Source organism: Mauremys reevesii, linkage group 7 (genome assembly GCF_016161935.1).
Source record: "Mauremys reevesii isolate NIE-2019 linkage group 7, ASM1616193v1, whole genome shotgun sequence".
Lineage (NCBI taxonomy): Eukaryota > Metazoa > Chordata > Testudines > Geoemydidae > Mauremys > Mauremys reevesii.
Window position 1 is genome coordinate 5,876,156 of NC_052629.1, and position 24,963 is coordinate 5,901,118.

At 46.1% G+C, this 24,963-nt stretch overlaps 1 protein-coding gene across 1 annotated transcript in view; it reads right to left on the reverse strand.

Moving 5' to 3' along the window:
* COL17A1 (collagen type XVII alpha 1 chain) overlaps nucleotides 1-24,963 on the reverse strand; it is a 68,945-nt gene that overhangs the window by 26,335 nt on the left and 17,647 nt on the right. Inside the window, exons 5-27 of the mRNA XM_039482334.1 lie at nucleotides 23,836-23,970; nucleotides 23,388-23,435; nucleotides 22,530-22,565; nucleotides 20,576-20,623; nucleotides 19,349-19,492; nucleotides 18,056-18,211; nucleotides 17,150-17,221; nucleotides 16,050-16,121; nucleotides 15,329-15,397; nucleotides 13,472-13,636; nucleotides 12,751-12,840; nucleotides 11,487-11,531; nucleotides 10,782-10,931; nucleotides 8,883-9,098; nucleotides 7,254-7,292; nucleotides 6,976-7,002; nucleotides 5,058-5,084; nucleotides 4,152-4,214; nucleotides 3,838-3,942; nucleotides 2,364-2,426; nucleotides 951-986; nucleotides 751-804; nucleotides 318-353 (exon numbers count right to left, since the gene is read on the reverse strand). Coding sequence (XP_039338268.1) covers nucleotides 318-353; nucleotides 751-804; nucleotides 951-986; nucleotides 2,364-2,426; nucleotides 3,838-3,942; nucleotides 4,152-4,214; nucleotides 5,058-5,084; nucleotides 6,976-7,002; nucleotides 7,254-7,292; nucleotides 8,883-9,098; nucleotides 10,782-10,931; nucleotides 11,487-11,531; nucleotides 12,751-12,840; nucleotides 13,472-13,636; nucleotides 15,329-15,397; nucleotides 16,050-16,121; nucleotides 17,150-17,221; nucleotides 18,056-18,211; nucleotides 19,349-19,492; nucleotides 20,576-20,623; nucleotides 22,530-22,565; nucleotides 23,388-23,435; nucleotides 23,836-23,970 — 1,896 coding nt within the window. The remainder of the gene's footprint in view (nucleotides 1-317; nucleotides 354-750; nucleotides 805-950; nucleotides 987-2,363; nucleotides 2,427-3,837; nucleotides 3,943-4,151; nucleotides 4,215-5,057; nucleotides 5,085-6,975; nucleotides 7,003-7,253; nucleotides 7,293-8,882; nucleotides 9,099-10,781; nucleotides 10,932-11,486; nucleotides 11,532-12,750; nucleotides 12,841-13,471; nucleotides 13,637-15,328; nucleotides 15,398-16,049; nucleotides 16,122-17,149; nucleotides 17,222-18,055; nucleotides 18,212-19,348; nucleotides 19,493-20,575; nucleotides 20,624-22,529; nucleotides 22,566-23,387; nucleotides 23,436-23,835; nucleotides 23,971-24,963) is intronic.

Consider the following 24,963-nt stretch of genomic DNA (forward strand, 5'->3'; position numbering starts at 1 on the left):
TTCAGATAACGAGACTGAGCTCTTTGAGTCTATCACTCTGAGGCATGTTTTCTAATGCTTTAATCAGTCTCCTGGCTCTTCTCTGGACCATGTCCAATTTCTCAATGTCCTTCATGAATTGTGGGGACGAGAACTGTTCCACTGAAAAATTTTACTGTTAAAGAAAAGGGAAACCTGATGACAAAAGCATCAAATAACCAAAGCCAATGAGGTATGTAATTGATCCAAATCTGACATTGGGGGAACCAGGACAAAATATCCTGAGTAATCTAACAGGAAGAAAGGACTGACAAAAGTAATTTAATTGATTAGCATACCTTTGGGTCCAGGTGCTCCCAAAGCTCCTTTCTCACCTAAAATATATAAAGGCAATGGCTTAAAGAATAAATATTGTAGGGGGGGAAGGTCTTCCTCCATCATTCCTCTCTAGAGACAGAACATGACCCATCTCTTCTTTTGATATCTAATCTAATCTAATCTAATCTAATCTAATCTAATCTAATCTAATCCAATCCATCATGCTCTTACCTATCTATGGTATTTCCAGGGTACCTATCACCATCACTGAGTATATTCTTTTTCCTCCTATCTTTCTCCTATTATCCTCGGGGCCCAGGGTCAGAACCTTTCTCAGATATGACTCTGATTCACAGCTGGGTGTTCTCTTCTGGGCAGCAGTGGAAAAACACCAACATCTGTTAGAGCCACCATAACTCGTCAGTGTAGCAGAAACTGGGCTCTAAGTCTTACCTTTGGCCCCTGGGAGACCTGCTTCACCTCTAAATCCTTGAAGACCAGGAGAACCTGCAAGAAAAAATGAAACTGGGGGGTTAATCATGTCCAGTCTACTCCACTGCTGAGCAAGTTTTCTAAGGAAGCCAAGCACGCAGAGTGTTCTCACTCTGTCTTTTTGTTTCCTATATGTTATAAAAGGAGAATGTGGCACTCACCAGGTGGACCTTGTGGGCCAGGAGAACCTGTCATGCCTGTAAATAAGAAGTGTACCATATTTCAGCTATATTGTAATCGGAAAGAGAACCCACCTCCTTGGGTTTGCCAACAGGTGACTAGATTCCAGAGGGCCCCTAACTAAACCGGGTCCTCCAGACAGTAGATGATCTCACGTAATTTTCATCTGTGATAGACGCAGGCCAGTTGGAAACAGCAGAGTAGTAGAAGGGCGATATACTGGCCACTGGATAAGCAGTTTTCTGTTCCCTGAGTGACCAGAGCAGGGGCTGCTAAGTAGAACACCTGATTCCAATTAACCTGCTAAGAGTCAGGTGAGGCTGTTAAGCACCTGACTCTAACTAAGGCCCCTCTGATGCTATAAAAGGGCTCACTCCAGTCAGGCCAGGGGGAACCAGGGAGCCAGAGGAGAGGAAGTGCGTGTGTGCAAGGAACTGGGAGCAAGAGGCGTGCAAGAAGCTGAGATTGAGTAGGCATACTGCTGGAGGACTGAGAAGTACAAGCGTTATCAGACATCAGGAGGAAGGTCCGGTGGTGAGGATAAAGAAGGTGTTTGGAGGAGGCCAGGGGGAGTTGTAGCTATCGCACAACTGTATCAGGAGGCACTCTAGACAGCTGCAGTCCACAGGGCCCAGGGCTGGAACCTGGAGTAGAGGGTGGGCCCGGGTTCCCCCCAAACCTCCCAACTCCTGATCAAACTCAGGAGGAATTGACCTGGACTGTGGCTTCTACCAGAGGGGAAGGTCTCTGGGCTGTTTTCCAACCCACAGGGTGAATCTGTGAGGTGAGCAAATCTGCCAATAAGTGCAGGACCCACCAAGGTAGAGGAGGAACTTTGTCACACATCCTATACATCAGAGCAATACAGTCTTGAACTGGGATTGTTGCGATCTATAGGAAACAGCTTTCCCTGGTGGTCCAAGCCATATCCTCTCCTCCTTGCCCAAGGCAGGAGGAACAGAGTTTCAGCTTGTTTCAGTGGGAGCTGCTCATTATGGGCAACATTTTTCCTCTCATGGGCCAGCTCCCATTAGTGTCTGTGGAGTGGCACCTATATGACAGACAGATAAGGATTCACCCCATTATTTCTAAAGGTTCAAAGGCAGGCAAAAGCCATCTGTAAACTCAGGTGGGTCGCTGCCACCAGTCAATCAGCTACAGCGTCACTTACATTTCCATAAAACAAGCCGTTTTCTAAAGTCTAAAATACACCTCTTCCCATTAGAACGTCTCATTCTGAAATGTGGCTAGTTTGGTGGTAAATCTGCCCACTGCAGTGAGGCACAAATCAAAACAGTGGGACCCACAACCTTCCATGCAACCTCCCACAGCTCCTAATTGGGGCTATTGCCAATGCAACCTTGCTATCATTTTCTGTTCACTGCTGTATTTACCTTTGAGGCCAACAGACCCTGGTGGCCCAGGCGGTCCTGCAGGTCCCTGATCACCAACAGCACCTAGAGAGTGACGCATCAGAGCACGTCATTAACCAGCCTGCCCATAGGCGCCAACTTCCCCTCTTTCCCATGGGTGCTCGACCCCCTTCTGCCCCCTGCCCCCACTCCACCGCTTCCATGAGGCCCTGCCCCTGCCCCGCCTCACAGAAGCTGGCAAGGAAAGGGCTGATGCTGCAAAAAGAGACAGACCTAAAAGGTGCTGGACACCAGATATCAGGAAAAGCAGCAAAGAATCCTGTGGCACCTTATAGACTAACAGCCCCGGAGCACCCACAGAGTCGGCGCCTATAAGCCTGCCAGCTGCCATCCTCCACCCCCAGAAGGATTCAAAGAGACGTGTCCACAGCGTGAGGATCACCTGCACCACACTGAGCTTCTCTTGTCCTCCTGGGCAGCAAGACAAAATTGCTCCTGTGGGATCCACTTGCTATAAACCAATTGTCTCCATGAACCTAAACTGGGCTCCCTGTTTAAAGTTCCAGCCATCTCTTTCACTAGCCTACCCCCAGCTCCATGTGCACCCATGAAAATGCTGCTTTGCAGCCAGGTATTGCATGTTTACACAGCTACAAACCAAACCACCAGCCACCCCTAGTCTATTTTCTTCTCGGCGTCACCTTGAATGACTGAGGGTTAGCAGCCAATTTAGTAAGGATCTGATTGTGGTATACGGCTCTGATTCCCCGTCGCTCAGTGTCATGATTAATCAGTAATTAAGACAACTGAGGACGCATTATCTGGAAATGAGCCCGTCTCATTGGGCATTATGACATACCGGGGTTTGAATCCTTCCAATGTCCCAGGACTTATCTCACTGCACCACCTGGAGTCATTGTCTTCTGTTGTCAGTGAATATTTTAGTGTGAAAAAAATCTATCAGTCATTTCTGTGCTAAAAGATGCGTGAATCCAATGCAAGAGACGGATCTTTGTAATTAATTGCAGAAGCTACAGAAATTAAAAGATTCTTTTTGGTAGGACACACAATCAGAATTGTCACCCAGCACCAACCCTTTTGCCTTTTTGCCCACACTCAGCAATTTTCTGGTTTAGTCTATTTATTCAACTCTGTAGACGCTTTGGGCCAGAACCTTTCGTTTGACTCTTGGCTCACCATGGTCAGTGTGGATAAAGTAAAAATTATCTGAGAGCCAAACCACTTCGGGTTCTGCAAAACCCAACCCTGACTGATGAGCTTTGGCAAAACAAAAGCCGTCTGGTTTGGCCATTGTCGAGGTGGCACAAACCTGAAACCTTTCAGCCCTATTCCAAGTGGAGAGGCAGATAAAAGGAAACCTGGATCTGAACTATCAAAACTAAATCCTGACCACTGAGGCTTTTGCAAAACCAGAACTGAGACCCATCCTCCATGGCCCATCTCTTTATGCACTGGGGACAGGACAGTCTCCTACCTCTGTCTCCTTTCTCCCCAAATCCAGGTAGTCCAGGTTCCCCACGAGGCCCTGGTGGCCCTTCTCGCCCTCTTTGGCCCGTGGGTCCCTCCATGCCGTGATCACCTATGGAAAGCAAATGGCTTGTAATACAGCTTTATACGTTCCCTGCGGTGAAATTCAGTGTCTCCCCTCCACCCCACTCTCCGCAGCAGGACGACAAGGGCCACGCTGGGGACTCTGTTCACACATGCAGGTTGAGGGTATGCACATACTGTGTGAGTCTCCCTGTGATAAACTCAGAGTAATCTGCAAGATGGGTCAGTGCTGCTTACCCATGCTGCCTTTCTGCCCTTTTGGTCCCTCTGGTCCTGGGTGCCCAATCGAACCTGGGATGCCTGTAAGCAAAACACAATGGGGTAAATCTACAGTTTCCCTGACTATGGACCAAGGGTGGGTGCCTAGGAAATATGAAAATAAGTGATTCGGAAACCCAGGACTGCAGAGTTAGGGTGGCCGGGCTGAAAAAATATATTGTTTGCAAAGCACTGTATGTGTGCAGGGGTCTTTTTAGCAGCATGTGGTAGGCATGGTATGGTAGGGTGTGACAATAAATATTCGCTGCCTCTGAGAACATTCCTGTCCAACACGGCTGATACTGAAGGATGCATGGTTTGTCTATAAAATATTGCTAAATATTTAACATGTAGGGTCTGGAGGCCACATACCAGCCGAGTGTGAGTGCTGCACTGTTATTTGACACAGTGGCGCCATCTGCATGACGGAACGCCCACTTGTAATGCACACAGCTTTGCATGCACACACCCTTTGCACACACGTTGTCAGGGCATGATCACTCATGCAGGCAGCTGATAGAATTGTCACAGGCAAATCCCAGTTTGCAATTATTGGCCAGAATCTTTCAAACGTGCCCACAAGCGTCAGTGCACCAAGATCATGCAGGGAAACGTGTGCTCACACACAAGCCAGGACAGGATGAGGCCTTGCGGCAAATAAGGCCTTTGAGCTATAGGGCAGTGGTTCTGCCTGTATTTCAACACCAAGGGTATAATAACTTCAAGGAGTATAAGACATTTGCAATGGCACAAGAGTTAAACTCCATGGAGAGCCAGCCTGGAGGGTTTGATGTGCAAAATTAATCCTAGCTGACTGCAATGTCACTGTGTGCACGGTTCAGTCGAAGCGCCACGGAGGCTGGCAACTTGTTGAACTCAGCCTACCTGGTGCACCAGGAAGTCCTGGATCTCCTGTTAGAACAAAGAAACAGACCATTAATGGGAAACCTTCATCCTTTTGCTAGTTATTACCCTTCTGCCAAAACACAGGAGGGTAGGTGCCTTGCCTTTGACAAATCAAAGACCCCAACATTCCTCTAAAGCACATTTTGATTAAATCAGATACTGTACAATTTCTGTCTTGCTTTTCAAATGGGTAAGTGTATTTCTGGATACAAAGCAACACCTGTGATCCCTGCTACAATGCTCTCTAGACTCGGGTCTTTGCCAGGGGATAGTATTGACAAGTGAACAGCCATGCGGTGGGTATAATAGGCAAGGGGAGGCGTTGCCTCCCCATGCACAGCTATCCCTACCGCCCGACATCTGGGCCGTGGTGCCCCCTCACCTCTTCCCCTCCCTGCTCTAACCCTTCCCCGGGGTTCCCATGGCTTGCTGCTGCTGTCTGGGGTGAATCTTCCGCCTCTCTTCTCCTCCAACCCATCCTCTTCTCCCCTCCGAGTTCCCCGCAGCTGCTGGCTGTGTCTCTCCTCACGCCCCCCTCCCCACGGGGCGCGGGCTCTGTGTGTGTGTAAGAATGAGAGTGGGGAGTCAGTGGCAGCCTGGGGGAGTGAGGAGGAGAGTGGAGGGGATCCCTGAGTAAGGCTGTGTCTACACTGCCACTTTCAGCGCTACAAGTGGAGCCACAAAAGTTTTAGCGCTGAAAAGAGCCAGTATAGACACCACTTTATCACCGGGAGCCGCACTCCTGCGCTCGTTCAGGGTGGTTATTTTTTATTGCCGGAAGAGCTCTCCCTTGGCTATAAAGTGTGACTACACTGCCCATGTCACTGCGCTGTAACACGGGCAGTGAAAAAGCCTTCCAGAGACTTACTAGCAGAGATCACTGAAACTGTTAAAGGGACGGTGAAGTGGTAATGAAGCCATTTGCCAATGCCCAGGAAGCCTTTGGCCACATTCAGCTGGCTTTATGGTATAGGAAAATGTGTTTATTGGGGATAAAACCAGTTTCCAAATGACGACCCTTCAGTTATTCTCTGTACCCAGCAGAAGTAACTGCTAACCTGGCTCGAGGAGGAGCTGACCTAGCCAGTGAGTTTATTTCTTGATCTAGTCGTTTTATTCAAACCCAGTTTAAGTAAACGAGTCTGGCAGGGAATTCTGGGTAAGGTGACCTAACTACTGCCTTAATGCAGGCTCTCACTGACAAGCACTTTTTCAAAAGGAGAGATTAGGCTTCAGGTTGGCGCAGGTAGCCTGGCTTTTCGTCTCTCTCTGTCCAGCGTACACCGAACTCCCGGCCATGCACAGGAGAATCTATCTGGCAATTTAGCTACACCTGTTGCCTGTTCAGTTCCCTTGGGGAATGTTATTAGTGCTTGAAGGTGCAAAGAGGAGAGGGTCTCCGGGGGGAGGGGGCAACAGCAGGGTGAGGAGGCGAGTGGTGAGCCAGCTGCACAGCAGGTAGTGGTGGGGGTCTCGTGGCGGGTGAGGAAAGGGTCTGGCGGGGGAGGGAAGCAGCAGGTGGGTGAGTGGCAGGCAAGCGGGGGAGGAGGGGAGCGGAGGGGGGATCTCGGGAGGGGGTGAAGAGGTGAGTGGCGAGTCACCGGTGGGTGGGGGCGGAGCCTGGGGCAGAGCAGGGGTGGAGTGTGGGCGGGGCTGTGAGCGGAAGAGGCAGGACAAGGAGCTCGCCTCCCCTAGGGGAAGTTTCACCCACCGCCCATGAGAACAGCCAACACTGTCATTATCATACTTGACCCAGGGAACCATTTAGAAGGTGAGAAGCAGGCACCACTTCATCAGCCTCTCAACAGAACAGAGACAAAAGGCCTTTCTTCAGCTCAGTGCTTCTAAATCCAGAGTTCTCACAGCACGTTGAGAAAATGGCTAATTTCAGACTCACCTTTGGGACCTTGCATTCCCATATCGCCTGAGAAAGGAGAAAAAAAAATCAACTCAAGAGAGATCCAGGAGGTATTCCCAGTGATCGCTCATTTTGGGACCATCCTTTCTTCCTTGTTACACTCCAAACTCTCAGTGAGACCCCTGGGAGTTTGGGGTGAATATGGAATGCAGGATCGGGCCTTTCCCATTTTAACTAGTTGTGCTAGTCAATTCCCTGGATTCATTGTGCAAATTATTAGAAGAACCTGAGACACAGAACAAAGAACTCCCCTGTACCTTTCAGACCAGAATCCCCTTTCTCCCCTCGGAAGAAACCTGCAATGGGAAGTAAAATGGTTGTTAGATTTCATTACACGATTTCAAGTAAAACAGTCTTTCTCTTTCTCTCTGAAGACACAAGGCTGCTTCTGACTCGATTTCAAGGCTAGAGGCAGCATAGTCTAGTGGGCAGAGCATGGATTTGGAAAGTAGGAGCTCCCGAGACTGACAGGAGTGACTCCCTTTGAAATCAGCTGCACTCATCTCCTGCAGAGGAAGGAGAATCAGGCTTTCTGAGTGCCAATCCAATTCCTGACTCTCTGACCTTGGGCAAATCATGTAACCTTATTTTCTCCATCTGTAAAATACTGACAGGGGTGCTGTAAGGAATAATCAGTTACATTTTTGTGCAGTGCTTTAAAAATGATAAGTCTTATCAGTGCTGTAAGTATGATTCATAATTACACGGAACATTACTTTACAACCACTTGATATCTCTCTCTTGGATAAGTAGGGTAGATTTAATCCCTCTGCTACTTCCATTACAGGCAGTTTTCTAAGACCTGTACTTGCTTGCAACATGCTCTCCCATAATAGGAAGGGTTCATAATTTGGCTATAGTGTGCTGCACTTTGAAGGTCTCTGCCAACTCAGATATGGAGTCACACGCCTTACCTGGGAAGAAAGACTATTCTGCAAATCTTTCCACTTATCTGGGACAGTGAACAGGGCATGTTTTCAAAAAATGGCCACCTGAACTGCTCCTGCAAACTTGCATATGCAACATTTGCATGTTCAGACTATTCATCTGTGCAAGCAAATCTATTTTTGCATGGGCAGTGCATGCATCTCTGCATTTTCCGAATGTAAGTGTAGATTGTGTGAATGCAAATTTTACATGAGCAAGTTAAAGCAGCAAAGAGTCCTGTGGCACCTTATAGACTAACAGACGTATTGGAGCATGAGCTTTTGTGGGTGAATACCCACTTCGTCGGATGCATTCACCCACGAAAGCTCATGCTCCAATACGTCCATTAGTCTATAAGGTGCCACAGGACTCTTTGTTGCTTTTACAGATCCAGACTAACACGGCTCCCCCTCTGATACATGAGCAAGTTAGACAGTGAATTTGGAAAATCTGAAACGAGAGAAAGATAATGGCTCAAGGGTTTACATTTGTCAGTGCAATCTGACTGCAGGGACAAGGGTGGGGCTGAAATGAAGTAAAGATCAGATCTCAGTTACACCAAGGTAAATCTGGAGTAACTCCACTAAAGCCAGTGAAGTTATTCCAGGTTTACAGTGGTGTAAATGAGATCAGAATCTGCCTCTTCTTCAATAATATATATGGAATCTGGTAACAACATGTTGCACATTTCTCAGGGCTGCCCAGAGGATTCAGGGGGCCTGGGGCAAAGCAATTTCAGGGACCCCTTCCATAAAAAAAAGTTGCAATACTATAGAAAGTTGCCCCACTTGCCCCCTTCCTCCTCCCCGGGCGGCCCTGACATTCCTTGCTACCTAATTGCAATCTTAAATCACCCAGCAGTGTGGACAGTGCAAATGGCGGATCTGCCTTTTTCTCCTGGTGAAGCATCTTTTAGCAATCCAGTCTCATGGAATTTCTTGGAGTCTTGCCCTTCTTACCTTGTCCTCTTTCCAAAGCCATTTTGCTCCTCATAAACAGCCAGAGAGCCTCTTGATCTTTATGACTGAAACCTGTAGCATAGTCTGGACTTTTCCCGTCATCAGAAATACGGTACCGTTGGTTAATATCCCCATCGTGTGGATTATTTTTCAGGTAGCTGGCTTGGGTTTTCTCCAGGTTTTCCACACGAGATTTCAGCTTCTTCAATTCTTCCGCTGAAAGGTTAAATTAAAGTAAACCATGAAAGGGGAAGGCATGGTGGGTTGATCCCCATAACATTTATTTCTAAAGGGAGAAGCAGGGGAAAGTTCTTTGTCAACTAACAGTTGCTACTGAATTTGGCAGGGGATGGGAGGATAGGGTAGGGTTATTCTGTGTATCTTGTAGCTCCTTGTAACTGGTAACTTTTTACCAGGGATTTCCATTGGACTGAAAAGACATCTTTTGAACCTATCAGCCTCTAAGGGGAAGAATTATCTTGTGGTCAGAGCACAGGAGTGGGAGTCAGAGCTAAATTCATCTCCCAGCTGTGCCACTGATTTCCTGAGTGATCTTGAGCAAGTTACATCCCCGATCTGGTCTCGTCTACACTAGGGAAAATAGGGGTTTTGCTAACCTAAGTTAACTAACACGAGATAAAATCCTAAGGTGGAAAAGACAGTTTGTAGCGTTCACACAAGTTAGTTGGCTGAGGCAAAGCCTAAGGTTTTAATTCATAGTCTTTAATTCAACCTGTTTATACACGTGGAAACGACACACTGCCTTGTCTTCACTAGGATTTTACCTTGCATTAGTTACCTCAACTTAAGACCCAACTGTTTTCCTAGTGAAGATGCACCCTGTTTGCCTCATTCCACACATCTGTAAAACAGGAACAATACTGATTTCTATCCCTCGCACGGCTGTTGTGAAGCCTAATCCGCTAATGCTGGTCAAGTGCCTTGAGATCCTTGATGGACAGCACAAGAGAAGTGCAGGGCTCTCTAATCACCACTTAAAGGCACAGACAAAGAAATGCGCAGTTAGTAGCTAAATCCACACAACTGAACCATACTAGACCCAAGAAAATTTGAAAGCTAAGTTGATCAAACATGGCTGCTTCTGGGGACAGCATGCACCCATGTTGGTAAAGCATGGGAGAGCTGATGGACTCCCAAGTATCCTCCTGCTGCATTTGTGTCAAACGCTGTTCAGTTCTTTACGGGAGGTGACACAGATCACATCACGGATGGTGATGGGCCCCAGCAGCACCGTTTGGGGCTGGGAGCAGGGCCGTGTCTTCAGGAGGGGGGGACCTGGACAGAAGTAAGGGGGCCAAGGTGGGGCCATAGCCAAGGGCAGGTGCGGGGCTGGGAGTGGAACCCTGCGCAAAACCTGGGGGTGTTGCAGCACCCCCCGCACCCCTAGTTCCCGCGCCTATGCTGCCCAGAGGAGAAGTTTCCTAACCCTGATCACTTAGAGGTTGGCTTTTGCCCTGAAGCAAGAGGGTTTCTATCCCTTACGCATTATTTTTATGCTGTCTGATATATCTGTTGTTCTCATTATCCTAATCTTTGTCTTATCTTTTACTCACCCCTGCTAAGCACTCAGTGAAAGTAACTTCACAGGCTAATTATGTGCTCTGCAAAAAAGTATTGCATGGGACAGATATTACTACATTTTCTCTACCATCCACTATTTTGTTTCCCTCTGTGTTGTCCCCTCTAAAGGGGGTTTGGATGGAGGGTTTTGCTTTCCTTCATTATCGATCTGGATCTGAACTTCCTCAGCGTTTGGGGAGTATGTAGATTTGGGGTTTGGTTCAGGCCAATCACTAATTACATCTGGAGATCACTGAACCATCTACTATCTGAACTATATAGTCCATCATTTGGCCTGCTCTTGCTGTGATCTCTTACCCAAAGCGATGAGTCCGAAGAGCAATCCAAGGAGAAACAGCCACGCCAGGAGCAAACCCAGGAGCCATTTCCACCAGCTACAGCAGGAACCACAGGGACACCAAGCTGGGGCTGCCCCTATCCCTCCCCCTCCATGATCGCCTCCAATTTCTAAAGTGGGAAAGGACAACAGCAAGGTTAAGAAACAACTTCAATATGAGAATAAGGCCTGCAGGGGCAGGCCCATTAAATACAGCGCTACGGAAAAACCTTTCCGCTTCAGTTTGCACACAATGGGTGAAATTCGGACCATCCTGATGTCAATGGCAAAACTCCCCGTGATTTCAACAGGGCTAATGTTTTTTAAACTGCTGACTTTGAGTTCGCAGGTGCTGGTTGCCCCTACATTTGTGTGCTTGCACAGCGACAACACAATGAGTTGCAGCCTTAGCTCTGCATAGTTGCTCTGCTAACTACTTGATTCGCCCCTGCAGTCAAGAAGTGCGTCTACTCAGATTTGCACCCACAACTGAATTATGGGTGCAAATTTTGCAGGTGCAGACTGTGCTCATCCTAAAACAGCAACCCTTATGAAAATGGCCTCCCCGCTTCATTGATCACTTACAGGTTATTTATATCACAGCTGGGTAATTATTTTTTCCATTGAAAGTAAACTATGCTTTAATATATCCCCTCCTACTAAAGAACCTTCAAAGCGCTACTGACCTGCGTAAGTTGCTTTGTCCTTTGTTGACACGGATTTTAGACCTCCTGTTGTTACAACAATAAAAGAGATTTTAATTATCTTTCTTTACAGTGGCCAACCACACCCAGGAGAATGTGGACACAGCTAAATACAATTCTGTTTACCAGTGTGTCTTTAGTACAAGCTGTATTCCACAATGCTTTATTCTAACCACCTTGATATCCCTCTCTTGGCTAAATTGGGTACATCTAATCCCTCCGTTACTTCCATTACAGGCAGAATTCTAAGACCTGTACTTGCTTGCAATATGCTCTCCCATAATAGAATGAAATTATGCCAGGCCGCAAGCAGGTAATAGTACAAACTACAGGAAATAGTGGAACAAAATTGGTGCAAACTGCATATGGCAGGTAAGCTGAGCTGAACATGGGTGCAAGCAGGAAAGTGATGTAACGTCAGGTGTACTGAGCTGGCATTCCTTGAGTCTGAAAAACAAGTGAAATTTACACACTCTGAGGATGGTGTAGCAGGAAAAGCAATTAACTGGAAAGTGCAAGTAGGGGCCAGTTTACCCCCGTTAGTAACTTCTTGCTACATGCACATCTCTTTACCCCAGTGCATATAATTCACACTCATTTTACACACCCAGGGGTCTGATTCAACACCGTGTCACTCCAGTAGTGTAACTCCTCTGATACCATTGAATCAAGTCTTATGTGACAAGCCAGCACAAGGCATTTATTATTTATTATTAATTATTATTATTTAGCATGTCTTTCCAGTAGCACCCCAATGTGCTAGGCATTTTCCAGGAAGAGAAGACGTTCCAGTCCTTGCCCCAAGGGCTTAAAATCTAAAGACAGACAAACAGACAGAGGATGGGGGGAAGGGAATACAACATATAAGCAGAGAGGTCAAGCATGTGATTGACTTTGTCTTAATAATATGACACTGTTCTTTTTTAAAAAAAAAATAGGTTGTACAATATTCCCGATCCCTAGTTTACCACTAACTTTGTAACTAGCATCAACATGGAATAGGTCCCTTTCTGGTTTGTGAATCAATGCATTCAGCCACCAGGCTAATACGCAGTGAGAGGAAATTAAGAGGCACAGGCAAGGGATATGTTCAGATGGGACTGGAAAGGAGATCTGGAGGGCCGGTGAGGTGGAGAGAGCTAGGCAGGCTGTCCCAGATGGTGCAGAAGAGGAAGCTCTGACACATAGTGAGGAGAACGTGTGCTGGGACAAACAGGCGATTGGTGCCAGAATGACCGTCTCTTACCATTTGTTTCAGATTTCAGGTAGGAGTCTGCAGCGTAAGAGGAAGAGAAGCCCTGCTTTTCTCTCTTCAAGGTGTCTTCTGCAAAGGACGCTGTGTGGAGTCCAAAGAGGAGTCAAATAGGTCTTACCAGAAGTCAGACTGGGCCAGATCCTCAGCGTGTGTAAGCCGGCATAGCTCCATGGAAGTCAATGGGGCCATGCGGATTTACACCAACTATAGTTCTGGCCCTTGGTCTTTAAGCCCTTGAGTTTTACAAGCAAGCTGGCTAATGGGCATGCCTTGTAAAGCTCTCCATGGAGTTTCATAGGGAGAGTATGGACTTTGTCCCCATGTACCTGGTGTGGGAGGCTGCCCTCAAGTGGTTAAGGGATGTCATGGCCGCCCAGATGCCTACTCTGCATTCCCGTGGCTTATAAAGTTATAGAGCCGAAAACACTAGAGATGGAAAAGCCTCTTTAGGTCACTGAGTCCATCTCACTGCTCATGCAGGTTTAGTCCCTGTGGTACTAGGATTTTGTTCAATGTCATTTTAAATGTGCCCAAGGGGTAGGGGTTTCGCCACTCCCCTGGGCAGACTGTTCCACAACCAGATAGGTTGCAATAGCAGGTTCCCAGAACCTGCCAGACTCTCACCTTTGGGACTATTTCCCAGTAATTAATATTCATTTCTAAGCTCCCAGCATGCACGCATGTCATGGGAGATGGTGGGAGGAGAACATACTTCCACTGAGCCCCGTGCTGGAAGCACTGAAGACCTTGCCGCTGTCCTTCGTCATGATCAAGAGCTCCATCTCCTTCTTGGCAGGGACGTTCTCTTTCTCCAGCAGCAGGAACTTGCAGTCTTTACGCAGGATGTCGTCACTCTGGGAGTTCACAGTGCTGCCAACTGGGGTGTGCGAAGGAGAGAGGGGCGGGGGGGAGGGGGAGAGAGCGAGAGATTGGTTAGTGGGAAGAAAGGATGGTCCAGTGGTTAGGATGCTATCCTAGGACTTGGGAAACCTGGATTCAATTCTCTGCTCTGCCACAGGCTTCCTGTGTGACCTTGGGCAAGTCACTGCCTCTCTGTACCACAATTCCCCACATGGAAAATAGGGATCACAGCGGTGCCCTACCTCATGGCGGTGTTGTGAGGATAACTACATTTAGGACTGTGAGGCACTCCGATATTCCAGTAAGGCAGCCATATCAGCTAAGACACAGAGTGTACTTTTGCTGAGGAAGCTTGTGGACAAGCCACAGCTGAAATGAAACTGTTTGGTAAAGCCCAGGCTCCTTTGGTGATGGAGATATGGATACCATAAGCACTGAGCTATGGAACAATCAGTCCTCTGGCTAGCAGAAGAGCAGGAGTGTTGAGCAGGTTTTCTGTTTATGCTAGCTTTATGCTGATTGCTGCTGAGAACTCTATATACGATTTGGTATAGGCATATAATACATTCCCAAGCAAATGGAAAGTAGATCCACTGAATTGCTTGGTCATCTAACAAAATGGAGTACAAAACTAAACTTGCAAATGTACTGGCACAAAGTTCAGATTGAAGATAATGGGCCTGCTTTTACTCTGTTATCTGGTGTGAATCTGGAGTAGTTATTGCTGCCTGCCTGTGAGTTTTGCAATATTTTATTGCTTTCTTAAAGCCCCACCTTCTGGAGTCCTGTGATTACATGACAAGCTGGGCTGTAATTAAAAAAAAGTTTCTAGCACTCAAAGTTGGGGAAGAAAAGTTTGAAAACATGAATCCTAAAGGCTCAAAAACAAGAAGGCAAAACAAAAGAACCCAGAATTTATTTGTTAAAATCTCATGATTGTTAAACCAATCTCTTAAATTTTGAATTCTTGGGGCTAGTAATGCTGCAAAATTATGTACAAAACTAACGTTGCAAAATTTCAGGTTCCATATTAAAGATAATGGGCCTGATTTTGCTTCCAGTTACTCTGGTTTAAATCAGGATTAATGCCAGTGAGGCCAACTGAGTTACACCAACATGACCGTGGAATGGGGAAGGTCAGACTCAGGCCTCTGATTTCCTAGCACTGAACTTGCTGCGCCTTTGTTTTCATTTGTGAACAGCAAGAGTGACATGTGGTGGACACTTTGGTTAGTGATCTGTGTTTATTTGTTCTAAGGCTATTCCATGTGTTACAGTGGCCCAAGAGAGTGAATCTGACTATCCGAGACTATGTCTACACCATAATCATGGAGTGGGGTTGCAACTGGAGTAGACATACTGTCGCAAGCTTTAATTTAACTAGTGGGGTGCTGGAGCAGCGAAGCCGCAGCGGTGCGAGCTTCAGCATGGGCAGCTGTGTGATTACCCAGAGTTCCAGGTGGGCTCGGCTCGTACAGTCAATGCTGAAGCACACACTGTTGCAGTTACATGCAGCACCTGAGCTAGCTAGATTAAAGTGACTTTAGGTATGTCTACATGGGCTGCAATCTTCTGGGTATGTCCACACCAGCTGCAACCATACCCTCCGATACTTTCAAACCATGATCTGCCTGCATGAGGACAATTGCCCACACAAATCATCAGCTATATACTGTCAGCCCTGGACTTCCATGAGTTGCAGACTCACCAGTTGAAGTGCACACTCCACTACCAGCCATACCAGTGCTCTGGGAAGTGTTTTTCTTCACTCCGTATACTGCAAGACAGAAATCAGCAGAGACTAAAACCACAGAGCTTGAGCTCTCCTAGCCAGAGGAAGAGCCACACAATTGCAAATGCTAAAGAAGCAGGCTGAGAGAAGGGGAAAAAATAGAATGGTTCCCAAAAGGAAAGAGGCCAGGGATCCTGAGTTACTGACCCAGACACACCTTGGACCTGATCCTGCAACTTTGCCCATGTGAAAAGTTCTTTTGCAAAGTGTATGGGACAACTTGCTCAGGTAAGAGCTTCCCCAGTGACTAAGGGCATGCAGGAGTGGGCTCATTGTTTGCCTTGTGTGCTGACAGTTGGACCTCACATTTGCAGGGCTGAAGGGACCACCCCATCCCATCCCATATGACACACCAGAAAAATTGCCAGAGGGAACCGCTGTTCATCTTTCTTTAATAGGAGCAATTAGAATTGAACACATTTTCTTCTCGATTCCAATCCCAATTCCATTTCATGTAAAGCACTGATTCCGTTCTTTGCACTGTCCTGTCTTTTAGACTGTGCAGCCTGGGAAAGGCCCCTGATGTGAATTATTTGATCATTAAGGAGTTACTGGGACTTGGGAAGCGCCACTGCATAACAAAGCCCTGCAGATCAGTTACCCAGCGTCTCCTCTCTATGATTAAAATGTCACTGACCTGTGGAGGCCGTGGTTGCACTATGAGTCATGGCTGCAGAGCTTGGAGCCAGGTTGTTTTGAACACCAAACACTGCAAAGAAAAATGCCCTGAGGTGAATAACAAGAGGTCTGCATTGCAACTGGCATTTGGACAAACAAAAACTAGGACCAATGAAAATAATAGTAATTACAGTGATTGCTGCTTGCAAAGGTAGAGTAGCAGGCCTGAGACGACCCCCCTGGGTACTCTAAATGAACTCAGCTGGCCAGCTGAATGTTTCATACATATTTGTGTTCATTACCTTCAATAGGAATTTTGCACACCTGTCACTTTCCCTTCCACAACTGCCCCATCACCCCACCGCCCCCGATATCACCTTGTCCTGGAAGCCATGGTCAGCTCAGGATAAATAAAGGTGGCCATTTTGGAACATTAGACTTAAACAGACTGTGAAGAGACCTGCCATTGTCTCTGTGCTGTGTATGGATTTCTGGAGGGACCGATTCGTAAAGAAAGGGTTACATTCACTGACTGGCTAAGGGTGAGCCGAGGGGCAATGTGATAGCCACACCGAGTATGTGAAAGGTGTAGACACCATGAAAGGAGAGAAATGTTTAGGGTTATGTAGGAGGGTCTAGTCAGGAGTAATGGGATGGGATTGAGCAAAGGGAACTGTACTGGTCTGAACATCAGGAAACAGCAAGGTCTGACAGACGCTCATTTTTACTCCTTAGGGAAGCAGTGGAAGTTCAAATTATTTGAAATGAAACATTTGAGAGTTTCCTATAGGACACAATCCTGAATTTGTCTCACAAGGATAGACAAATTGGCCTAACAGATGCTTTCCAAATAAATGACATTTCTTCTGAGACCCCAAATATTCCATCCCCCCAAAATATTCCATCGCTACTTTCTAATGCCAATGACACAGGGCAAAGGCTGAAGTAACTCCACTTCAGCCAAGAGAGTTACTCCAGGAGGACATGCTGACGTGACTGAGATCAGGACGCGGCACAAAGAATGAACAGAGCGGGTAATCTAGGTGTCTTTTTGTTAGACATTTCAGCTGATGTGCTGAGCTCCATGAAACAAAGAAGGGAAGAAGAGAGAAGTCTGACCTGTTGAGGAACTGCTCAGCCCTGTGTTCAGAGTGGGAGAGCCGGGAGCCAGGTTATTTGGGACGCCAAACACTGCAAGAGGAGGAAAAAGACGATTTGGCACAGCAGAGAAATGAGAGCCCAGCGCATCCAGGCAGATGGCTCACCCCCCAAAGCCTGAGAGTGAATAGGTCAGTAGGAAATTTCATTCCTTCATGAAAAACAGATTCTGATAGAAACTGTACAATAAACGCACTGGGGGAAATCTAAAATCATGGCACAAAACACTCTGTTTTACTCTATTTTAAAAAGGGAGAAGGTTTTGATCTCAAAAAAGTTACAGTGACTGGACATGGTTAGGATGCCAAGTCCTTTAAACCTTAGAGGATTCTTCACCGTTCCATTCCCAGCTAGAAAACAGCGGCATTGAGGACGACACTTCCTGACATTCAGAAATGGGCCTGAGACACAACATTCAGTCCCAGCATTCACTGACTGAAGTGGGAGTTCTGGATGTGCAAGGAATGCAGGATTACACCCAATAGTCCTAATGTGGAATCCAAACCCTGTAATAACTCAAACACTGTCCATATTCCAATCCAATGTTGTCTTGTCTAAGAGGCTTGATTCTGAGCTCATTGAAGTCAGTGGTAAAGCTCAGCAGCACAGGACCAGGCACTGTGGACGTTTGATCTTCATGAATAAGGGATTCAAAGCATAATCAATGCAGAAGTAATTCTGGGGGCACAGGGAGGCAGAAATCTATGGAGAACAATCAAGTGCATTTGCTCCCACCTCCACTATCCCTCCCCTGCCCTCAACATCTCCTCATCCCATGCACAAAACACCAGCAGCAGGACAAAGGGGGTCCCCACAGTCTGTGCCCTGTCAGCACAAGTGGCCAAGGGGGTGGGGCGGTTACTGTACCTGATCCTGTTGAATGGGACATGGTGTTGACCAGGGAAGAGCCCTGGGCCATGTTGTTGTGGTAACTGCCAAGGGAAGACCCTGCAGGCAGGGTGGAGGACCACATGTACGGAGGGAGGGCGGCATTCAGTATGGTTGTGTCGTATGTCCCCGACACTGGAGAGGAAACAGTAATGAGGCTGAGTGAGAGCAGGCTCTGGTAACAGAAATCAGACCACCTACTCAGAGGCAGAGGACACACAAAGCCAGGTTTCGATCTCAGTTTCTGATCAGGTCCTGATCTCCAGTGCAAATCTGGAGTCACTCCCTCAGTTTCAATGGAGTGACTCCAGATTCACACCGGTGTAACTGAGATCAGCACCTGGCCCACTCTAGCCAAGCCAATTTTGAATCCACTGGACAAGTACAGAGATTGCCTGAATTTGTGTCACTTCACTGTAACCACTTGCAAAGCACCTCAAGGGTTTAATCACAGGCCACAGGCACATATGATGATGCCAGAATACAAACTACACACATTTCAGTCCACATCCTGGTGAGAAAATCAACATTGGATATGGATCCCCGGATTCTTCTATAACACCTCCACACATGGGCAACTATTGTATCATTAATGAACGACTAGGAAAGACACCAGGTGAGTCAGCTCCTCAGTAGGGTATCTGAACCACTGCACCCAGATAAATATGAGAGTTGAGCCATTATCTGTTCTGTTAAACACTGGTAGAGTTCAGTGGTATTACACCAGGGGTGAATTTGACCCATGATGCCTAAAGCACTATAGCAGGGATGGGTATGCGAATGAAAGATGATGTATTGGCCCATTTTCGTTCCTCGCATTGCTCCATTGACCAATGAACATGTGGGGTTGGTGAGGGGCAGACTATTGGGCCAAATGTAGGACATTCTACAGGGTGGCCTGTGGTAACTTCCATCTTGCTGCTTAGAGCAAGACAGAGAGTGGATTGCTTGGGGCTTTAGACTCCATCAGCCTCAACTCTGAATTAAAGACGATGGCAGCTGGAATCTGCTCTGTTTTATGAAAATTAAGGGGGCCCTGGTAATTATGGCCCTGCTCTGGGCAGTATCTGGGCATCCCTGTAACTCCCCTTTTTGCGTTGTTATTACACTCTGGAAAAGACGGCAAACATTTTTAACCTGAATTGTTCCTGACATTGTTCTTTAGTTTTATAAGAATTGGCTGGAATTTCTATGTCACGAGCCACATGCTTTAAATGAATCATTCCCCGCTCCCTGAGCAGCCGGCATTGCTAACACCCCTCTGCAAATCACCTGACTGGGAGCTCTCAGTCACCATCTTCGTTTCCACTACAGCTTTCTTGGGGATGGGGAGAGTGCTGGATGACGATCGTGTGGGGCTGACGCTGGCCGATCGACTCCCCTTCAGCAAACGCTTCACATCATCCAGCTCCGTCCCTGGCAGAGAAAACAGATGTCCAGACTCAACCCAAAGCCACCACCCAATATAGCCTGCAACCAGAGATGCTCTTAATACTTTAACAAGTGTAAGAGAAGTGGTGTCCAGCGGGAAACAGGGCCATTTCCCAAAGTTCCTTAGAACTCTGCATTTGGCAAATGGCTGTCCCATCTCCAGCACTTCCCCCTGAACGTGGATTAGGTGGGATAAAACACCAGAGGATATACACCAGGGCAAAATCCTAAACTGGCTGAGGGGTAGCGGAATCCTCAGTATGACTTTCCCATCTCTTTCTACGAAATTATCGTCTAATCATGTCTGATTGTCTCGTGAGAAGGGTAGTTTCTGGGCCTAGCACTGCCCCCGATTCCTGGAAGGAGGTACGGATATCTCTGGGACTCCAGCTGGGGTATCACTGAACACTGGCAACTCTTTAGGATGTGCAAGGCGCTGAACCTGCTTATGATGTGCTCTGTTGTTGTTAATGCACAAATTCCTGCCTAATCGAATGCACTTTTCAGCAGGGTACAGAGGCACCCACAAGAGTGCAGGCTCTTGCTAGTAACAGCACAGCACTAACACCAAGACCAAAGAACTCTTGTAAAGCCCCTCACTTTCATAGGGAGGCAACTGAAGTCAGCAGTGAGGACCTAGGGTCCTTCATCATTGACCTCAATTAGGAAGTTTGCCAGCCACTCCAATGGGAACAGGATTGGGGCCTTCGTGAAGAGAGGAGTAATTGGCAAAATGATTCTACCCAAGAGCGACTCATTCAGGCTAAATAAAACTGCCCTGGCAAAATACAGGTCTAGCCCACAGCAAACTTCCTCACTCTTCACACTTTAAATTAAAATTACTTGCAGAGAGTGAAGGGAGGCGGTTTCTCATCTCCGCACGCACATTTTATGACACCCCATGTGACACCCTGAGTGCTCAGCCCCAGAGAAGCCACTGGACAGTAAGAGCAGAAATATCCTCAAGGCCAAAATGGTCAGCATCAGAGTTGGCTCTTGAGGGCTACCCTTTAGGAGGGGAAAACCAGGCCCCCACGTTCACTCTCAAACAACAGCAGGGACACTTACATCTGGTCGAGGGAGACGCGCTCTGGAGTCGTACTCGGATTTCGCTCTCTGCACAAGAAAAGAGGGTCATGAATACGGAGCGAGATGAACTGGTGCCATGAGCAGGCTGCAAAAGTTAATTCCCCATTTCTCACTGCCTGTATACATTATTACCTGTTAGCTTTGGGCAGCTTGCACAGCTTGATGGATTGATTTTATCGATCTGAATTTTAGAAGTAGCTTTTGACTTTTGGGCCAGATTCTGATACTTTCACTCCCACTGAGAAGTATTGCCCTTTAAGTTTTCACAATGTTTTGTTAGCCATTCTTGGTACCATATAAATATATTAATAAATAATCATAACACACTGATTTTTGTTACATTGCATAGCATCTTTACCTCATTAGGGAGATGTGACATTAATATAAGGCCCAATCTTGGAGCCCTTAGTCACATGAATATTCTCATTGACATCTATTAGTTAATTAAGTTTCTTACATTATCCTAATGTGAGAACAAACAGAGTCACAAGGGACTTCTGAATTTTAAAGATGACTAGTTGCATTGGGCCTCTAGTCCTTCCAGCTGTCACTCAGACAAAACTCCCATTTTCTTCACTTGGAGATTTACCTGTGTAAGGACTGGTCTGTTACTATTTGACAACTTCTCTAGTGGCTCATTTCCTGAAGACTTTCCCATATAATTTTTTATTGGGTTCTGCTTGATCCAAAAGTGCTTTGAAATAAAATAGCCAGGTTGCAAAAGGCAGTTTTATTACTGGGTTTTACTCTCCAGCATGAGAGAATATAGGGTTAAACTGACTGAGTTGAAACAAACTTTAAATCTGGTGGTCCAGGAGCCAGCTGGCCAGCCGGACTGCCTGACACATGTTCCTCCAGATGCAACCTAACAGTGTGTGTACTAGAAAGAAACATTTCTTTTGGCAGTTGCGTGGAGAAGATGATAGATTGGGGCTATTTTTTTGAAGCAATATGAAAAGCTGGAGCATGATCCTACTGTGTCTGCTTTATGATGTGTGGGAAGATTCCCCAGAGATCTCAGGTTTCTAGAATGCTGGGAGAGACTGCAAAAATCTCAGGTAGAAGTAATTGGCAATTGCTAAGCTCTCCTGGAGGAGCCGTAACAATGCCCTTTGATTTATAGCCACAGCTCATATGAATGTGGTAAAATGTTTTGTATTGTTGCTTTCTCACCAGCTGGGAATATAAATTAAGCTCTTCGGTATCAATTATATCCAACTTTTCCCCAAACGGCTGATTAATTAGCAAAAGAAAAGGAGGGAAATTCTATTTAACAGCTTAAGCAAATCAAGTTTTTACAAGAAGGTGTCTAAATGGACCACACTGCTTCATTGATTTCCTAGCCATCCCGTCCACTAGGGCATACCTCTTAGGGAAATGTAGTTACTGTCTCATATAACAGATCTCAGTGAAAGGAAGATGAAGGAGGTTATTGTTATTTCCATATTTAAATACTTTGGAGCTATTATAGTGATGGGGTCATATACAGATGGATGAATGGCTAGATAGATAGATGGATAGATAGATTTATTAAAAGTGATGTGTACATAAGACAGAGAGAGGGAAAAGAGAGTGCGGACAGATTTTGGACACAAAACCTGGATCATGACCTTGGCCCAGCTTTGAATTAAAGATGAAAATCTCTTTGGCCTATTTCTAACACCCTCAGCTGTCCAACTCCCCAGCTCATCCTTATGAAGAACTCCTCACATCCTCCACTCCTGATTTCTTCACCTTGTTGATTTTTCCATTTTGTTCATTGCACTTGTTTGTACAACTGCCCAAATCTCAGGGGTCCAGATCCTCAGCTGGTATAAATACGTGTAGCTCCATTGACTTCCCTGGAGCCAAACTGATGTACACCAGACGAGGGACTGGTCCAGAGAAGCAGGAGGAGGAACAAGGGGTCACCAAAAAGCATATTCCAACTCACCTCGGCTTTGACTCCGCCCTCTGGTATTGGACGATGCTGTGAAAGCCAATCAGAGAAAAGCAATTTTAGACTCTATCAACTGTAACACATTTGAAAAGTAATGCAAGGGATGAAGCTTCTTATGTGAGTTGTACAGTTGCTCTGTTTAGCTGGGGCATGGCATGGAGACGCGAATCCCCAAATATTTAGGTTACCATCACTTAGGTCACTGCATGTTTAACTGAAAATATACAGTTCTTAGTACTTCTGGATCATCTAATAATTCCCTCAACACATCCACGGTTGGCGAATGCCCCTAATGACCTATCAAGAAACTTGATGGTAAATCAGAAGCCAACTTGGAAAAGAACCAGGGGATGTGTGCATACAACAATATCTCACTGAATAATAATAATGCCTGGATTGCACTGACGGGTGCTAATACTCAGCTGAGGGGCAGGAAACTCAATGAGCTCTCCCCTTAAAGTGAAGATCACCAGCACAAAGTTGGGGATAGCAGATTTACAATAGAGCATCTATAGAAATGGTCTTTAAAGACAAACACTGATCAAATTCTGCTCTCAGTTACATTAATATAAATTTGGAGTAACTCCACTCATGTCATAGAGAGGTATGTGTCTGTACTGGCTGCATGAGAAGCCCCAAGCAGAGGAGAAGTTGTGGGCATAATAAGACATTGCGAACTCCTTCCCAATGGGCAGACTTTCCAGAGTTGTTATTCCCCACAATTCATCATGTGCATGGCATTATTTTTATTGATTCATGTATTCCAGTAATGTGTCATGCCAGAGGCCATAGAGCAGCCAACATGCATGCCCTTAGCCTGATATTCGCAGTGACAGTAATATAAGAACATACCAAACTCTTTTCTAGGGAATTCAGGAGAAGAATTTGCGCTGGAGCTCCCTGCAGAAGAAGAAAAGATTCCATGTTAAAGCTTTGCCAAATATTTATGCCCCAAAGTCATTAAGAGGTTGTTTAATATATCATGTCCGTATCTACCAAGTCTTAAGTATTGGCAGCGATGGGGTAACAAAGATTTCCATTTAAAAAGAACTACTGAGTATTATACCGATGAGCTGCTGTCATCCTCCAACCACAATAAGATATGAACATTATTTGGATGACCATAATTATAAATAGGACTCTGTGGGTAATTTTCATTAAAGTGCATCCTTGTGGTCTAGTCCATAATTGTCCCCTATTGGGATTTATGCTCCAGGGGACAATCCTGCAGGTTGGAACTGGCAAGACAACCTAGCAGGGCACCTCTAATTCCCCATCTCTATGACAGATTCTATGATACCTTCATATGTTGCATTGCGGGTGACGTAGGTTTTTCTTTCGAAGGTTGAGCCAGGTGATTTGGGGAGAGTAGAGCAGGGAGAAGGGGTTTGCCTGTAGCCGGAGGAGGAGGACGAATTCATTCGACCACTTCCACCTATAGGTAAAACAAAAGCCCCTCAGAAAGTAAAGATAATGCCTCATAGATGTAAAGTGGTGCCCTATACTCTTCTGTGTTGGCATGGATGGACCTCACACTGAGTTGCAGAGGTAGGTTAGGGCTAGTGAAGGGCTAAAGCCACAAAGTTTGGATCTGGCTCTGTTGAGCTTCTCCAAAGTTCAGGGGATGCTTATATCTGTGGTTTTGTAGAGAGACACACCCTGCTACCTTTGAAGCCAATGGGAGTTTTGCAACCGACATCAATAGGAGCAGGTTTGTGCCCAGGTTTGAGCAACCAGACACATCCCCATAGATGGGAGATCTTGGAATCTGGCTAGGGTTGTGGGTTGGTTTGGGTTCAGGCCCACCTGTAAATGTAAGGTTTCAGAGTAGCAGCCGTGTTAGTCTGTATTCGCAAAAAGAACAGGAGTACTTGTGGCATCAGCATCCCCTACTTGCTGAGATCAACTTAACAATTTTTGTGGTCTGTGTCACACTGACCCTTAAATTTACAAAAAGAACAGGAGTACTTGTGGCACTTTAGAGACTAACAAATTTATTTGAGCATAAGCTTTCATGGGCTACAGCCCACTTCATCAGGTGCATAGAATGGAACATATAGTAAGAAATATATATACATACGGAGAACACAAAAAGGTGGAAGTAGCCATACCAACTGTAAGAGGCTAATTAATTAAGATGAGCTATTATCAGCAGGAGAAAAAAAACTTTTGTAGTGATAATCAAGATGGCCCAGTAACAGATTTAAAGGTGGCAATGTTGCAACTGAAAAGCTTCAAAAACAGACTCCAAGGAGAAACTGCTGATCTTGAATTAATATGCAAACTAGATACCATTAACCTGGGTTTGAATAGAGAATGGGAGTGGCTGGGTCATTACACATATTGAATGTATTTCCCCATGTTAAGTATCCTCACACCTTCTTGTCAACTGTCTAAAATGGGCCATCTTGATTATCACTACAAAAAT